At 42.3% G+C, this 19,261-nt stretch overlaps 1 protein-coding gene across 8 annotated transcripts in view; it reads right to left on the bottom strand.

Annotated features, from left to right (window-relative positions):
- SLC4A8 (solute carrier family 4 member 8) overlaps positions 1-19,261 on the bottom strand; it is a 96,272-nt gene that overhangs the window by 57,229 nt on the left and 19,782 nt on the right. For 3 of the 8 annotated variants that reach the window (XM_073213504.1, XM_073213510.1, XM_073213508.1), the window contains exon 3: positions 788-869. Coding sequence is in view for 6 of the 8 variants with exons in the window: in XM_073213510.1 (XP_073069611.1) it covers positions 788-862 (75 nt within the window). In the remaining 2 variants the exon portion in view is untranslated. Of the gene's footprint in view, positions 1-787; positions 870-12,350; positions 12,652-19,261 lie in introns of those variants that run through there. The other 5 variants (XR_005054154.2, XM_017667846.3, XM_073213507.1 and 2 more) reach the window with 4 other exon arrangements.

Here is a 19,261-nt window from a genome sequence, read left to right on the forward strand (position 1 = left end):
TGAGCCAAATGTGGGTTCTCATTAAAGCTGTCCTGGACTTGAGCCCTTCTCTAATAAAACTGACCATCGTCACTTATCAGGAAACTAAACCCTTATGGGACAAAGGAAAGCTGAAGGACACCACACAATGGTCGTGAGGGGAGCAGAGGGCAAGGCAGGACAGAAAGGAAGAACGGCCATTGTTACAGGGCAAACCAATCAGTGCCAGTCAATAAAAACGGCTCTTCTTCCCCTTCCACTTCAGTTGGGTTTTTATACAACTCTGTGCTATGAACTCTTTTAAGAACATGTTAAAGGTGTGTACGTGTTTTCTCTTTTCTTGTGTGGATGAAGACACCAGGCAGAAATGAGAAGAGCAAACATTGGAAATGGGGGAAAACTAGGGTTGTACAGACCCACTGAATTTTTTAAACTACTTGTACTTTATTTCCTTTAAAATTTTGTATATACTTACATTTGTAGACAGTTGTAAAGAATCAATAAACTGATCTGGGTAATTCACATTTTCAGGGACATTTATTAATACTTATACTGGACTTGCAGTTCTCAGAGCGCTGTCTCACAAGCCGCCCATCAGATCCTAACAGCAAGGTATTATTCCCCTACCGTTATTTAATAGACAAGGACATTGAGGCTTAGGGAAACTAGGTGATTTTTTTCCCCCAAGGTCTTATAGCTAGTGAGAAAGAGTAAGGACCCATCCCTAGGTCTCCTGATGGCAAAACTATTCCTCCCACACCAGGCTGCTCTCATTTATTTTCCCATCATGCAGTCGAACAGCTCTTACCTTCCAACTCTTCTTTCTCATAGTGAATGTTAAGAACTGTACTGGTCCCACCCTGGTCCACCACAGCTTCTTCATCTGGTCTCTGTTGAAACATAAGTAACCATTGTAATGCCCACACTCATTCAAACATTCCTCTAAGTACGGGGTGTGTGCCAGACCTTTTATGCAACCCTTGCAGGGGAACCACAATGGTTTATGCGTATTTTTCACTTGAACCTCACAATAACTTTGAGATGCAAATGGTGGCAGCCATTCTTTCTCATTTCATAAATAAGCAGCCTGAGACTCAGAGAACACTAAGTATTGTGTGATTATTAGTCACCATTAATAAGTCACAAATGTGGGAAATTTTGGCAGAGGGAGCATTGAGCTCAGGTCTGTGACTGCAGATCTCCTGCCTTTTCCACCTCCCCTACCCCACCTATACACCTACAGAACGTGCTGGCATCCCAGGAAGTCAACCACCTGACTCATTTGGTGTAAACTTGCCCTCTATGCAGCAATTGAGCCTGTTTACCTACCTATCTGCCCTAGAACATCTCCATCCTGCTCCTCTGACCATGTCTCCTCTATCTCATCCTAAAGCTCATCTTCCTCTAACCAGAATTCCCAAGGAAAGCACCCTACCTTTTGTTTCCCTCATTTTAGTATTACAATTTAAACAGGAGCCCAACACTGTATGGCTCAGTATGGGACAAGCCACTGGAATGTCAACCCCAAGATCCATGTGTCTAAAATGAAACTAATCTTTCTAAAACTAGCACCCTGTGCTCACTTATCTTACCCATGACACCATCATTTCTTAGCCCACATTTGAAATTTCAAACTTATTTACTCATCCATTCCACAGGTACTGAGTGCTATTACATGCCTTCAGGCAAATCGTTCCTTTTTCTTATCAAGAGCTCCTTTGCAATTTCCCTTGAATTCACTCTCATCTCATCCACTCTATCCCACACTGTTCAGCGCTTTCAATCATACTAGACATTTTTTTCAGTTCTGGAACCTACTCACTTTCTTCCCTGAGTGCTGCTCCCTCTGCCTAGAACTATCACCTTCTCCCAGCTACCCCTACCTCCACCACCAGCAGCTAGTACTTATTCACCAACCCATAGACCTCAGCTTCAGTGCACTTCCTTGGTAGCCTTCCCTGACTACCCCCCTACTGAACTAAGCTAGGTTCCCCCATTTATATGCCCTCATAGAACACTGTTCTCCTTAGTAATGAAATGTCTCTGCTCCTTAAGAGAGAGACAGTATCTGTCTTCCTCACTACTGTTTCCCCAGCACCCTGCACAGACTTTTCACATGATAGGTGCTCAATATATCATTGTTGAAAGAATTAATATAATGGCACCTACCTTATCAAGACCCTGAATTATTTCCAAAAAATCTTACCTGATCTTCCTGCCAATCTATTTCGCTTACCAAATCAACAGCGCCAGCCAGGCTCACTGACCCCTGGGTGCCGGGCACATTCCCACCTTCATGCCTTTGCTCATGCTGTCCTCTCACCTAATGTGCCAGCTCCCCAGCACACCAAATCCTTACTGTGCTTCTAGATCCTGCTCAGATTTCCAGTTTACTGTTCTACTTTTACTATTTTGCAGCTATCATCTATGCTCCCAAATAAGGCAACCATGAATATAAGGCAATCAATATTCCCAGTGAGAAGACTCCAAAAAAAGTTTCTGAGGTCAATTTGAATAAATACCCTTTTAGGGAAGCAGATGAAATCGTCAAATGTCTTATTTTTTTTTTTATGAATTCAGTTTATAGACATTTAAAATTTCATATAACTACTACCATGGAATAATGTCCAAGATACATTAAGCTTTAAAAGCAAGGTAGGGAAAAATGTATAATTTACTAGCCTTTATCTAAGTATGGTGTTAGAATATCAGCAGTTGCTTTTACTTAGAACCACATAAAGGAAGAATAAGCCATAAAACACTTTTTAAAATAGTTATTTACAGAAAAGGGAGAGAATAGGGTACAGGAGGCAGGGACAGAAATTAAACTTCTTTGAATATAACTTATTTTCTCAATAGATTATATAATATTAAAACAAAATTTTTAAATGTTTAAGCAATTCCCAGGAATCAAAAACAAAAGAAAACAATGCCAAGTTGAGGCATAACTATTCCAAGAGCAACCATTCCAAGTAACTCTAAAATATAATAAACTGACTGAATGTGCTTAGTGTCATATATGCGCAAAGGACAAAAAGAATTTTAAAAGATATTAAACTGCTTGTTAGTTCTTATTATTGGTTATAGGGTTGGTGTTATTCTGAGACTGTTATGTATTGTGAAATAAAACAAATGAGAAATTACGTGAACTTAGTCCATCACTCTCAGTGTGACTGAGAACTGGGATTCTTGTCAGGCATGAAAGGAGATACAGCTGTAAATCAGAAGTTAAGTAAAAATCACATAGTCCTGAATTTGAACCAGAAGTATCAACAACAATGTGGGATGTATTTTTATCTTTAAATGCCTTTAAACCTTTAAATTTTTATTTTCTAGCTCTGTCTACCCAAAAGTCCTAGAAAAAATGATCAGCTAGTAGTAATGAGTGTTATTAGCACCTAGATTGTGGTCTCTCAGAACACCATTTTCTACTAAAAGGCACTCAAAGACAACTAGGATTGTGTCAAAAGGCCTCAGGAGCCTTTGCCAACAACAGGACAAGGTGAGCATCAATCAGTAAGGGTAATAACTGCAATAGACTGAACATACCAAATGTGATAAAAATCCATGAGTTCACAGGGTCACTTTAAAAATTAACTAACTGGTCACCCTTGGAGGAGAATACTAATAACCCATACATTATTTTGAAAACTAGTAAAAATGTATTTTGGATTTCCTATATAATTGTACCATAGAGTAGATGAGAGAAGCTTCTTCTTATAGAAAAAAATAAATAAAAAGGAATGTTAGAATTAGATACCCCCATTTTGCAAGTGTTAATGGATTGCACTGATTTTCAGTGGCCCACTGATTTTACAGAGAGACAACCAGGCATTAAATGCCTCCTGATGGGAGACCATATCACCATCCATGAAGTAATCTTACTAAATAAATTGTCCCTGAATCTGGTCAAGCCTCTAAATCCAAATACCAATTTACTGAAAATACAGTGAAACAGAGTTCCATGGAAAAACACCACCACAGGAATACAATCAGCAAAATTCAGACTGTGGGAGCAAACAGAACAAATCCTCTCTCCACCTCCCCTTTTTAAATAAATAATTGCAAGATGAGAAAGAGACAAAGAGACAAAGAGAAAGGTGAAACCAATAGGTTAAAAGAGACAATGAATGTTCTCTGTGGTTATACTGTGCTTATTTTTTAAGAACCTTTATTTTTAGCATTTTAGTATATACATACTGAAATATTTACAGGTAAAGCTGAGAGAGTACAGATATTTTAAATAATATATTTAGAAATACTTTTTCTCACATTTTATAAATATTTAAAATTATTCAAAATTTTCAAGTACATCTTTAGCAGCAATGGCCTCCTCATCACCACAGGTGCTTTGAGTCAATTTTCCAGAGCATGAGAGTTTCACTTCCATCCAAGTTGTAAAGACTCTCAGATAAAGTCAAGTCCTTTCTGAGAAATAACTTTAAAGTGGAAAAAATTGCTTTTATTTTAAACTTATTTGTTATATGTTTACCTAGTTTACCTTTTAGATCACGGATTTCCCAAAGGTAGAAGTCACATATTTTCATCTTGCTGTTCTCCCAGAACTCAATATAGTAGCTTACCACTGTAAGCAGCTTATGCTCCTCTAAGTTTCAGGAGTGTAGGTAGTGTGTCTTCTATTCACCACTATGTACCTAGCACTAAGTATAATGTCCAGTATGTGGTTAGTATCCAATAAATTCTGATGAATGAATATTAATTAGTTTCCTGAACTCTTTATCATATGACCATATATTTTCTCATATATATGTATAATTTTTCATGTTGGCTTCCCCACAGATTTATAATATTCAGAGGACAATGCTTATTAGTATTGTTCATAGACACCTGACACAGCATAGAACACAGCAGGAATCTGGAGGAAGGAGGGGAGGGAGGGATGATTGATTTCTGGACTCTAAGACCCACAAAGGCAAAATATGAAGGGCAAGGCCAATCATCCAAAAAGTATAGGCTGAAAATTGACTTACTGTTTGTTTCTTTAATTTAGATTGCTTAAGCACAGCCTAAATTCACTGAACACATGTTCATCTACTTTCTTTGTCTTGCCAAAGAAAACAGAGCCACTGTCAAATGTCATTAGCCGAAGCATTTGAGAGACCAGGCTTGAATGTGAACGTGCAGACCTTGCTTGGATCCTGGTGCAAATAAGCCAACTACTAAAAAAATAATTTTAAGGCACTCAGACATTTAAACAACTGAATGGATATTTGATTACATTAAGGACTTATTGTTAATTTTTAAGTATAATAATAATATTGTGATATTGTAGTTATATCATTTAAAAATGAATCCTTACTCTTTAGTGATATATACTGATGAAACGATACAGCTAGGATTTGAAGAAGGGGTGGAAACATAGATGAAACAAGGTAGATGTGTGTTCATTGTTGAAGCCAGGTCATGGGTACATAATGATTCATCTTTACAAGTCTTTCTACTTTGGTATATGCTTGAAATGTTCCATAAGTTTCAAGTATATACAAAGTTTGTTCTGTATCATTAAAAAATGAAAGGGAAGGAATAGCAAGCCTCATTGGTCTGTGCATGTTGCAGATTCCTTACCAGATGGCTATTATTTCCTTTGATACCATTAGTGTTTATGGTAGAGAGAATTTCTTAACCACAGATTTCTAGGGTTCCTATGAAGAAGCTTTAGAGGATTGTGGATAAGTGTGCATTTTTCTTGGTGGAGGGTCAGTAACTTTCATCAGATTTTCAGGGGAGCCTGTGACTCAGAAGAGATTGGAATTTTAAGAACCACATTATATTGTTTAGGAGAAAAAGGAAAGGAAGGAGGGAAGAGAAAAAAAAAGAGGAGAGAAATAAGAGTAAATTAGAGAAAAGGCCTTGTTTTTAAGGCCTCTTTTCTGTACTTCCTCCTAGCTCACTAACAATGACCCACGGTGTGAACGTGAATTGATTTGGGTGCCTTCCTCAAGGACTAGATAAGATTAAAAAGAACTAAGGGGGTTAAATACACATTAAAACACTGAAATTGCAAGGCACATCTTGAGAGAGAAAGCATTATATGAGCCTTGAAAAATGAATGAATTATAGCCAAGTAGCAGACCAGATTCTCACTTACAGTTAATGGACAAATTAAAAGCCAGGGGCATGACCAAGTCTTACATAATGGCCCCAGCTCCTGGAAGCAGCCTCAGAGACTGCAGGGGAGGGGCAGGAGGCAGGCCCTGGAGCCCACCTTCAGCCCACTCCCTGAACATGCCCCTTGCTGCTCTTCTCTGGAACCTGTGGGGTGGTGGACAACCCAAACTCAGCAATACCTCCTTTCCTGCAGACAGTCTCAGACTTTTCACCTCCAAAGCCTCCTTCATCCTTTTTCCTAAGGATCCAGTGTTTCAGAGATTGTATATAACACCGTTCCACCTATGACTCCCCCCGCACACAAAAAGAGTCAAGTGTTTTGAGTTCTGATACATTTAAACATTTAAAAATAAAATAAAGAAGTGACTTCCAGGATTTCTAATCAGAAAACTGAGTTGATACAATTAGCATTAGGAGCAAATGTTTATTAATCACTAATACATTAATGTATGTAAAGCAAATGTGCTTTACATACATTACCTCACTTAATGCTCACAGCAGTCCTAAATCAAGGCTAAGCAAGATCTCATGACAGTTAAGTGGTGGGGTAGGAAGAACTCCAGCTAAAAAATCTTTCTACATTCTTGTATTAACATTATACTCAGATATTGCCAAAAGCAAAGAACCTGGTCATTAGAGAGAGCTCAAGTCACCTAATCATAGATAATGTCCACAGGAGAACAGCTCAAGATCCACTTTATTACCTTCTTAAACCCTTGGGGCTTCAGAACCCTGTACTTCAAACTAACCCTTTGCTGACCAGACTTCCAATAGTTCTCCGTCTCCTTATTCACTTTCAACTTCCTCTTGACCCAGCAGTCTATGAATGTTGGCCCCTTGCAGGCCCCATCACTGAATCTGACCTCCAGATTAATGTTATCTGATGTCTAATGGCCTCAATTTAACTTCCTCACTGAATGCATACACCCTATAGCAAGAAAAGAAAGGTTCCACGAGGACTTGTACAGCTGTCCCAGCCCACTTCTCAGCAGCCCTGAGCTCCTGAGCTCCCCTTGAACTTCCTGTTCTGACCCCTCAGCAGCCTGTTAGGGGCCGGAAATCCCACAGAGGCTCTGCTTTCTCAGTGACTCTTTTACTGAACCCCACTTGGAGTCACTCCTATTCAGCAGACATTACTAGTTAGTACACTGTGGTAGGCAGAATAATGGTCCCTCACTGAGGTTGCAGATAGAAGTAAGGTTGTTAATCAACTGAATTTAAAATGCCTGAGACATGCTATGCTGCTGGCTTTGAAGATGGAGGAAGAGAACTGTGAGCCAAGGAATGTGGGCAGTCTTTAGAAGCTAAAGAAGTCAAGGAAACGGATTCTCTCCTAGAGGCTCCAGCAAGAAGCAGCCCTGTCAACACTGATTTTAGCCCAGTGAGACCTGTATCGGACTTCTGAACTACAGAGCTGTAAGATAATCATTTTGTGTTGTTTTAAGCCACTACATTTGTGGTAACTTGTCATGGCCACAATAGAAACTAATACGTACATTACGGCTTCCTAACTCCCAAGACCAGAGTCAACTTGCTACGGCATTACAGGAAACGACCAACCTCTCCGTAATTTAAGATTTGTTGCTGGTAGCAGATTTAGAATAAACAACATTGCTTTTGTGCCTTGATTACCACCAAGGCTGTCTCAACTGAACCCTGTCTACCCTGCCAAGGCAAACAGGGAAAAAGTACCTGCAAATTTTGAAGGAAGTAAATTTGCAGCCTGAATTAGTCCCAGACTACCTCGATTATCTGCTTGGCAGGACAGTTCACACCTCTCCTCCTGAAGCTCCCCAGTACATCTGGGAAAGCCAGGGAAAGAGAATGCTCGCAGGTTCCCCAATTCCCACACAGGAAAAGAACACCCAGTATGTGTTGGGAGAGGGCGGAGGAGTGTGGGTTGTACACTCAATGTAGTGAGAGAAGAAACTGCTATGGGTGATATCTTTGGTCAATAACATTGAGAAAATTTTTATTGACTGCTTACCATGGACTGACCATAACCCTCAGGAGTGGTGACCCTCTCTACAGAGCTATTCATTCATTTGATCAGCTGGCGCTGAGCTCCACCATTTGCCAGAGTCATTAGGCAGTGACATTCAGGGCTCCTTCAGGAACTCTGACACTAGAATTTTTTCAGGTCCACCGTAAGACATGGAGTGTGACTCTTTTCCCATTGGCCATGCTTCCCTATTATCACCTATTTACCAGGGCTTGTTATTTTAAGATACCTGCAAAAGTTTCCATTCTGAGCAGGTCTAATTCACACAAAAGCTTTGGTAATTGCCCAAATTCACTTACTCCCCCCTCCGCCACTTCCACTCTTCCTCAACCTCTCCCTGCAGGTCCCAGTACCATTTGGCTCAAGTGCTTACGATTCCAACCTCTTCAATCTTCTCTTTCAATTTTTCTGAAAGTGCTGCTCAGGAGAACTTTGAAGCTACAAGATGTCCCCAAGTCCAGTCCAAAGTAGGGGGCTCTCCCTAAAGCTTTCTGATTATCTTCCTCCATTACCACCCCCTTTGAGAGTTCCTTGACTTCTAAAATTTCAATAACCACCTCCAGAGATCTCATCAAAATTCAATAAAGCAGGCCTTCATGAACTCATCCAAAATTACAGCCTCCTAGCTGGCCTCCCTCATCCAGTCTCTTCCCATCTTGTGCATCCCTTGTATACCTTGCCAAGGTATCTCCCCCAACACTTTGTAAGTGCTCGCCCTGAGCCAGGCAGTAGTCTAGTTGTCAAAGACAAGCTACAGTAATGCAGACAGATTAAAGGCCATCCTTTGGAGAGAAGCAGCTCTGCCACTTACTAAAAGTACTTAACCTCTCTCTGTTTGGGTTTCTTCATTTGGAAAATGGGGATAATAAAGGCATGTAACTCTCACGGTTATTGAGAGAATTAAGTGAGATAATGCATGGAAAGCAGTTAGCACAGTGCCTGGCACATGACAAGCCCTCGGTAAAAGTTAACTTACATAAATAACATCAAAGGGAGCTGTCAGGTTAGCTGCAGAGATGAACGTGTGTATTCCACAAGTAAGGGGTGGGAGGGTAATAGCACTTGGTGGGGTTGTGAGCAGAGAAGACTGAGTGATGAACTCTGATAGTCATGTGCAGCCAGATCTTGAAGGTTAAGATGGAATATTCTAGGAGGAGAGGAGGGGAGCAAAGGCACAGCAGCACAGAAGGGAGAGCTTTTGTGTAATCAAGCAATGGCTGTCTGATGCTCTATACTAATCTTGACAAGACCATGAGCTCCTTAAAGAGAGGCACATTGGCTCTGGATACATGAAGAGTCATTATTCACTCATGGAACTGCGTACCTATTTTATACCAGGCACTGTGCCGCATGGCAAGATTTTCTGCCTTGTTCCATGAAGCTTCTATTCGAAAAGATAAACAAGAAATCAGAAAAGAACACTTCGGGTAAGTTACAAGCATTACTAAAGAAAACAAAATAGGAGCATATGAAAGAGAGTGACTGTGGATGGAAGTCAGGGAAAGCCACTCTGAGGAGGTGACATTTCAGTGAGTCATGAGAAGGCCTGGGTAGAAGAATGTCCTAGGCAGAAGAAATAACAAGAACAAAGGTGTTGAAACATGAAGGAGCTTGCCATACTGAAGAAAGATCAGGAAAGCCTGTGCAAGGGTGTATGGTAAGCAAGTGGAGGAGGGACAGTCTGGGCAGGGCCTGATCACATTAAAAGATTGGGTGGCCAATATAAGAAGTTTGCATTTTATTCTAAAATGCACTGGGAAGCCACTGAAGGGTTTCAAGATAGGATATGACATGATCTGTGTTTTTAAAAGCTCTCTCTGGTTGTCATGTGGGAAGGGGACTACGGAAGAGCAAGAGAGAAAGCAGAGGGAACTTGCAGGTGGCTAGTGCAGTGGTCCAAACCACAGAAAACAACCCACACTTATGATACTTACATGTGATCCCTGGAATTTCTGTTTACACCATGGCCTCACTTTGCAAGGGCGTCTCCCCTCCACACAGCCTCGTTGACACATAGGAAGCTTAAATGGCCAATTCCAATCAGTTGACTCTTGTCTCCCACAAGCCATCCCTATTTCCTTTCCTCCTCTACCCTTATTTCTCTTCCTCCCTGTATCTCAAGTACCTATTTGCCCATCACCTGACTCAGCCTTCATGAGGTCTTACTGTTCCCACTCTATTCCTTTTCCTCTCCTTATCCCACCACTCATGAAAGTTTCATGTATCAGAGGTAAAGAAGTTATTTTCTTTCCTACCCAGAAGCACTCAGGAATTCTCAATCTCATAGAGCACTAATAGAAGCCTAGGGATTATTTTGATTTTAACAATATAACCAGTACACATTCTGCATGTTAAGAACACTGTCTCTTCATATTCGTTCCAGGCTGTTCTCCCCACTGCAGCCAGAGAAATCTTTTAATAGGAAAATCTGATTATGATCTCACTGACTCCCTCTCTCTGGCTCCTGCTTTCTTCCTTTCTCTCTCATTCACGCTCCTTTCCCTCCTTGCTTTACCCCTTCAATAATTTCCACTTGTTCCTCAAATAAATACTTTCTCAATATGGGCTACGATGGTCCTGGGTGTTATGACCCCAGAGTACATCTCAATTTTAACCTTTCCCCTCATTGCTCCCAAAGGCTCCAACTACACTGGCTTCTTTCAGGTCCTCTATCTATATGTGCCCCCTTTCTGCTGTTCCCTTTGTCTCCAAGGCCTTTTGATCTCCCTCTCCCCTCAACTGACATTTATTCTTTAGCTCTTTACCCAAATTTTCTTCCTTAGCAAAGTCTTCTCTGATCTGAGACCAGGACTGGAACCACTTATAGCACTGCCTATCTTTTGAAGGACTTAACACAGTTAATAATAATACATTTACTTGTATGACTATTTGATTAAAAATGGCTATTTCCTCTCCCACCCCCTATGGGAATCTCTAGGAGGCCAAGAACATTGCCTTTGTTCATCACTGCATCCCAAACATAGATGAATACACTTTATAGATCTTAGGATGAATAGAAATGGAAAGATTTTCCAAAATCTTAGATATGCTTCCTTTTTTGATGGAGCAAGTAAAGAAGGAATTGTGAATTTTCTAGTAGCAAACTATTACCAGGAAGAAGAGGAGTCAGTATCTAAGATCATTTTGCTACAAACTTGGAGTGTTTTTCCTGCCTCCTTTTATAGAAACCATCTCTGATGTCAAGGTGGCACTCATTTCGAAGACCTATCATCCTTTCTGAGAAGATCCATCACCCCCTGCACAGCCGTCTCTCCAGATTTGGCCCCCCTTCCATCCTTTCCTGAGCAGCAACTATACTACTTGATTGCACAGGAAAGGCAGAGTGAAAATTCAGTGAGCTGTCACTCATTTACAGGTTGTCACTCGATAAACATTACTTCCCAAAGCCTTTCACAACTAGCACCTCATTTAGTCCTCAAAACAACCCTGTGAGATAAGTAAAGCCGATATTATCATTTCTGTTTCACTAACTGGGGAAACTGAAGTTTAAAGAGGCAAGTGACTTACTCAAGGTCACAAAGCCTGTGCGAGGCAGATGTAGGATTCGAACCTACTGACACCTCCTCCAATGCTTCTTACATTAATCACCTCAACAGTTGGGTTATCAGTTATTTAAACCTGGTTTGCTCATTCCCTTAAATAAACACCTATTCCTGACCCCTCAACACTTCCTCAGCCCGTTACCCCTGCGCTACCCAGAACTTGTCTGCGCAGTGGGGTGTAGGGAGTCATAAAGCTGGCCACACTAACGGGGTTTGGTCCCAGCCTCCAGTCTTTCCAGCTCTCTCTCTGAGTCACTGAGGAACCAGAAGCCCCAAGAAATAAAAACACAAAGAGGAGACCTGCCCCATCAGTTCAAGGTCCCTGGCGACCGTTCCTCCCACCTTCCAGCAGGCCACGGCGAGGCCAGAAGCCAGCCTTTCTCCCAACAGGGGGTACCCGAGGAGAAGAGGGGGCACCGCCCGCCTGCCGGCAAGGCTCCACCACCCGCCGAACAAGGGATGCGGCAGTGATAAGCCGGCTCCCGGTTCGGCCCAAGGTCACCCTCCCGCCGCCCCGGCCGGATCCCAACCGTCCGAAGCGCCCCCTGGTGTCCCGGGCTGGCCTCCCCTCGCCCTCAGGGAGTGGCCCGCGGAGCCCGACCCGGGGGCACAGGAAGGAGGGTGGGCAGAGGATGAGGAGGCTGAGCCCCGGGGAGGGGCGGAAGGCGGGGCCCTACCTGATAGCTGAGGACGCCGTCCGGCTCGTTACTCCCAGCCGGCATGGCGGAGCCCAACTAGGTCTCGCCCGCCGGCTCGAGGCCGAGCGTCGGCAGCCCGCGCACGCCGGTCGGGTCTGAGCCGATCGTCCGAGCCGCGACCCCTACCCTGGAGCCAACGGTCAACCATCAACCGCCGCCGCCTCCATAGCCACGAGGCCCGCGAGGCCTCGCCGCAGCCAATCAGCACGCGGCCTGTGCGGCCAATCAGGACGCTGAGCACCGAGGACGCCGGCCGGCGGTACCCTAGACTACTAGGAGGCGGAGGGAGCCAGGGGAGCCGACCGCTCCGAGCCCGGTTGCCGTGGAAACCGCCTCCCTCCCTTCAGGGGCCTCTGGGTTTGAAGGTGCTTCCAACCGCTTGCTAGAAATCGAAAATCTCGTGCTTCTATTTGCGGTTTGCACCTGACTCTTGAAAACTGAGAAAGTGTCCGTTTTGTCTATTTTGATTTTACTCCTTGGGTGCTGATTCTTTTAACTCTGGGGGAACGTCCCTTGGGATTGCAGAAGGAAGTAACTGAGGATGAGGGGAGAGGGCCTTGTAAAATTACTTGTTAGTCCCTGAGCTAGAGGCCAGAAGAAAGCACTGAGAAGCAGGCAGGCAAGGGTCCAGTCCCCTCCACAGACTTAGGTCTTCTCCCTGGGTCATCTCCCTGACACCCAAGAGCCCAGAATTGAGCTAAGAATGATTGCTGAAATAATTCCACAAAAACCATTCCAACTTTTCCAAGAAATGAACCTAAGGCAACCTATTATTTAACAAAAGAAGAACTACTGATCTAAGGCAAGGTTAAGAAATCACGAGAAACACCTTAATTTGATTTTTGGTTTAAAACAAAAGAGAGGCTGGCCATAATCCAATCTTCTGTCCTCAAGAGGAGGAAAGGGGACTTTTGCTTTACATGCACTATCACATCAGACTGCAGGTGAATCCTCATTATTAGAGGAAAAAGAACAGTTGCAAATAATTCTTAACCTCCAAAGAAGGTACATCTGGGGAACATAGATAAGTGTTAAAGTTTCAACACTTGTGTACCACCCCTTGCACTGGCCCTGAAACTTAAAACCAGGGTATGCTTCAGTGTCCCTGAGGCAGAAACAAATTTCTGGTCTCTTCTATGAGCCCCAGTCCAGTTTCTGAGTCTTAGCATTCATTGACATAGTCTATATTGATCTCTTCACTAATCCTGTCCCTTAAATCTGGAATTCACCCCCATTTTTGCCCATTAAAATCTTATCCATTCTTCACAGCCAGTCTCAAAGGTCATCTCTCCCAAGAAGCCTTTCTATAGCTCACTCTCCCAAACACCCCTAAAGAGATGTCATCTCTCCCTCCTCTGAATTCTCACAGCACTTCACACCTTTCTTATAGCAGTTACCATGCTGTAATTATGTACTCTAATTATATGTTGACTTTAACTTACTATAATATTGTTAACTTTTAGAAGGCAATTATTTTTCTTATGCCCTTCTTTATACTACACAGCGTATCAAAGAATGCTGGGCACAGAAAAAGTAGTTAGCAAATATACATGCTTTTTTTTTCTTAATTAAGGTATCATTGATAAACAATCTTGTGAAGGTTTCACATGAGCAACATTGTGGTTTCAACATTCACCCATATTATCAAATCCCTCCCACACCCCACTGTAGTCACTGTCCATCAGCATAGTAAGATGCCACAGAATTCAATGCAGTTCCTATCAAAATACCAACAGCATTCTTTAACGAACTAGAGAAAATCATTCTAAAATTCATATGGAACCACAAAAGACCCCGAATAGCCAAAGCAATCCTGAGAAAGAAGAATAAAGCTGGGGAGATTATGCTCCCCAACTTCAAGCTCTACTACAAAGCCACAGTAATCAAGACAATTTGGTACTGGCACAAGAACAGACCCATAGAACAATGGAGCAGTCTACAGAGCCCTGATATAAACCCAACCATATATGGTCAATTAATATATGATAAAGGAGTCATGGACATACAATGGGGAAATGACAGCCTCTTCAACAACTGGTGTTGACAAAACTGGACAGCTACATGCAAGAGAATGAAACTGGATTATTGTTTAACCCCATACACAAAAGTAAACTCAAAATGGATCAAAGACCTGAATGTAAGTCATGAAACCATAAAACTCTTAGAAGACAACATAGGCAAAAATCTCCTGAATATAAGCATGAGCAACTTCTTCCTGAACACATCTCCTCGAGCAATGGAAACAAAAGCAAAAATGCACTCATGGGACTACATCAAACTAAAAAGTTTCTGTACAGCAAAGGACACCATTGACAGAACAAAAAGGCATCCTACAGTATGGGAGAATATATTTGTAAATGACATATCTGACAAGGGGTTAACATCCGAAATATATAAAGAACTTACATGCCTCAACACCAAAAAAGCAAATAACCCAATTAACAAATGGGCAGAAGATATGAAGAGACAGTTCTCCAAAGAAGAAATTCAGATGGCCAACAGACACATGAAAAGATGCTCCACATCACTAGTAATCAGGGAAATGCAAATTAAAACCACAATGAGATATCACCTCACACCAGTAAGGATGGCCAGCATCAAAAAAACTAAGAACAACAAATGCTGGTGAGGATGCGGAGAAAGGGGAACCCTCCTACACTGCTGGTGGGAATGTAAGCTAGTTCAACCATTGTGGAAAACAATATGGAGGTTTCTCAAAAAACTAAAAATAGAAATACCATTTGACTCAGGAATCCCACTCCCTGGAATTTACCCAAAGAATACAAGTTCTCAGATTCAAAAAGACATATGCACCCCTGTGTTTATCACAGCACTTTTTACAATAGCCAAGATATGGAAGCAACCTAAGTGTCCATCAGTAGATGAATGGATAAAGAAGATGTGGTACATATACACAATGGAACACTATTCAGCCATAAGAAAGAAACAAATCCTACCATTTGCAACAACACGGATGGAGCTGGAGGACATTATGCTCAGTGAAATAAGCCAGGCGGAGAAAGACAAATGCCAAATGTTTTCCCTCATTTGTGGAGTATAACAATGAAGCTAAACTGAAGAAACAAAATAGCAGCAGACTCAGAGACTCCAAGAAGGAACTAGTGGTTACCAAAGGGGAGGGGTGTGGGAGGGCAGGTGGGGAGGGAGGGAGAAAGGGACTGAGGGGTATTATGTTTAGTACACATGGTGTGGGGGGATCACGGGGAAAACAGTGTAGTACAAAAAAGGCACATAGTGAATCTGTGGCATCTTGTTGCCTAATGGACAGTGACTGCATTGGGGTATGGGTGGGGTCTTGATAATATGGGTATAATATGGGTAAATGTAGTAACCACATTGTTTTTTCATGTAAAACCTTCAGAAGAGTGTGTATCAATAATGCCTTAATAATAAATAAATAAAGATGCCACAGAGTCACTACTTGTCTTCTCTGTGCTACACTGTCTTCCCTGTAACCCCACATACACATCATGTGTGCCAGTCATAATGCCCCTCAATCCTCTTCTCCCTCCCTCCCCTCCCATCCTCCCCCACCCTTCCCTTTGGTAATGGCTAGTGCCTTGTTGGAGTCTGTGAGTCTGCTGCTGTTTTTTCCTTTAGTTTTGTTTTGTTGTTATACTCCACAAATAAGTGAAATTATTTGGTACTTGTCTTTCTCTGCCTGGCTTATTTCACTGAGCGTAATACCCTCTAGCTCCATCCATGTTGTTGCAAATGGTAGGATTTGTTTTCTTTTTATGATTGAATAATATTCCATTGTGTATATGTACCACATATTCCTTATCCATTCATCCACTGATGTACACTTAGGTTGCTTCCATATCTTGACTATTATAAATAGTGCTGCAATAAACATAGGGGTTTATATGTCTAAATATATGTGCTTTTAATTCAATCTAATAAAAAATGTATTGAACACCTACTATGTACAGACACAAAGGCACAGAAGATACAGAGAAGTCTAAATATAATACATGTCTCCAAAGGACTTAAGTCTAATCAAGGAAACAAGATGCATGTTAGTATGTTGAAAGATAGTAAAACATAGAATAAGAGCCATATGAGTAATAAAGACAATAAAGATTATAAAAATTAAGAAAAGAAAATGGTCTTTATGACTTGAGACAGTTCAGAAACACAATACAAAGGAGATGGGTTTGACTAAATCTGAAATAGCTGAGCAGAGATAAGGAAAGCAAACATCTCAACTCTTGAGCAAAGACTTAATAATAAGAATGCACACGGCCCATTCAGGATAGCCATGATTTGAAACAAAGCAGAAAGTTATAGAGAAGAGCAGTCTAAAGTAAAAACTGTGGTAAAGAAAAGCTGTGAGTAGACTCATAGACACTGAGAAATGACTAGTGGTTACCAAGGGGGAGGGGTTGGGCAGGAGAGTGGGTTAAAGGGGCACAAAAATTCACAACCACAATATAAACTGATTATGGGGACAGTTGAACCACTGTGATATACATTTGAAACCAGCATAAGATTGTATATTAACAACACTTTAAGGGGAAAAAAGGAAAGAAAAGAAAAGCTGTGGTCAAATTACAGACCACCAGCTAATTAGTTCAGACTTTATTTTTCTTATATGATAGAAAGTAGGACACTGCTGAAGGTTTTAGAGAACACTTCCTTGTACCAGGATCTGGGCTTACTGGTGTAACTGCATTGTGTCATTTAATATTCGTAATATCTCTGTTATTTCTCTACTTCAGGGCTTAGAAAACTGAGGCTCAGAGAAGTTTAGCAACTTTCTCTAGGTCAAGCAGTCATTAAGCTGGGATTCAGTCATTTATCAATTCAAAACATATTACTGAGAACTTGTGTATTCAGCCCTCAGTTGGGTGTTGGGGAAGCAGTGCTAAGACAGAAAAAGTTTGCCCTCATGAGCCTTACAACCTAACAGGGAGACAGTAAGCAGGTAAAAAAACAAGATAATTACAGATTATGATAACTGCTATGAAGTAAACAGCAAGGTTGTGTGACAGAAAGTAACTGGCATGGAGTCCTGAGAGCTACTTTCAATGGGGTGGTCAGGGAGAAATTCTCTGAGGAGGTGAGGAGAGCCTCATCTGATTGGATGAGCCAAGGATGAGTTTGTCTGGCTCTAGAGTTTTCGGCCACTATGCCACTATGTCCCTATATAAGAGGTACCATTGCTGAAATCTGCCATTAGCAGCAAGATGGGTTAGAGGGGAAACCTGAGGAAGGGGGTCAGTTAGACTGACTCTGGCAACACAGTAATTCAGACAGGGCCAAGGATGGTGATCAAAGGTAAATTGTGTCCCATATTCCCCACACTGCAGAAAGACAGCTCCCGGTCACGGAAGTGGGCATGCGTGGGCAGAGTAGGGAGAGGAACAAGGAGGTGGAAGATTTCTGGGGGCTCTGGTGGGTCTGATTTTCCTCCAGTTCAAAGATGGGAAAGAGCCTTTGGCCCTTGACTCCAGTGTCAGGAGCCCCATCTTCTGGCCGATTGTACAAATTACAAAAGGAACTAGGACACAAAGGCCGCTTCTGAGGCTGCCGCAGGTGGCTGCTCTCTGGGGTGGGGGCATTGCAGAAGACAAGTTCTTCCATCCCAGGGCTATTTTGCTTTCTCCTTCCAAAGGAAGCTGGCTCACTGGGCTCCAGGACCCAGGCTCTAGGATCCTAGCCTCTGCTGTTCCCCGCAGTGTGAGGAAGAGTGCAAATACGCTGCTCTCAGCCTGGCCAGCATGGAGGAGGAGCTGGAAAGAGGGTATTAAGCCAAGGACACAACCTAGTAGTATTTATTTTTCTAAAGAAAGCTGATAATGTTTCTAACGAAGAAACAGAGTGGAACAGAGGCTTCTGAAGCCTGCACAGGATACCTGACCTAGAAGGAGGCATCAAGTGGACAGGAAAATGCAAAATATGTGCAGCATCCGAGACGACTCACACACACACATCAATAGGGAAGCAAGAAGGCATGCTACGTGGGTGACCTCAATCCTTGACACAGTTCTTTAGGGTAGGTTCTATCATCCCATTTTATAGATGAGAAAACTGAAGATTGAGGCTTAGAGATATAACCTGCCCCAGGTCACACAGCCAGCATAGTTAATAAATGGAGACACTGAGCTCTGAGCTCAGATGTATCTGATTCCAGAGTGCACATGCTTAACTACCTACTGCCTCCCACGGGACAGCCTGGGACTTCCAACTCCCTAACTTTTATAAGCAACACCCTCTTTTCCTAGCTTCCAAATGTGACTATCCTTCTACATTTTGTCTCTAGATCTTCTCTAATACCCATGGTTTTGTTAGGTAGAAAGCTGACATGAGCAGCCAGAAAGGGGAAGATAAGGTTCAAGTAAAAATACTGTCCAAACTCTGCCCAGGTAGGGAGGGGGTCCCACGTGCAGACAACAAAGGCTTTGCGAGGATGTACCTTCCAGTCTATATGGACCAGGTAAAACAGGTCCCAACCAAGTCCCAACGCAGGCGCAACGGAACAAAACTAAGAACCATCCAAACCACACCTCATCATGATCTCATTAAAATAAATGTGCGGTTTTGCTTTCCACCACCCCATGGGCTTTTCTGTGTGCATTTTGGGAAAAGACATGGGCACCAAAAGGAATGGGTGTGTAACTAGAACTGTCAGTCAAATAACCTCACCCTGTCAATCAAAGAAGTACTTCCCAGCTAGGTCATGATAAATAGACCCTCCCCTAAAAGTTTGGGGCCTTTGTGTACCTTGACTGTGGCCTTCTTCTTCCTTGGAGGGGTCAAATAAAACTTTCACTCTGCTTTGCTATTGTGTCTCTGCCTTTCAATTCTTTGTTACTGCAGGGACAAGAACAGAGAACTCAACCAGCAACAGTTTTTAAACTTTGTGG

The sequence above is a fragment of the Manis javanica genome, chromosome 10 (genome assembly GCF_040802235.1).
Source record: "Manis javanica isolate MJ-LG chromosome 10, MJ_LKY, whole genome shotgun sequence".
In the NCBI taxonomy this organism is placed as follows: domain Eukaryota; kingdom Metazoa; phylum Chordata; class Mammalia; order Pholidota; family Manidae; genus Manis; species Manis javanica.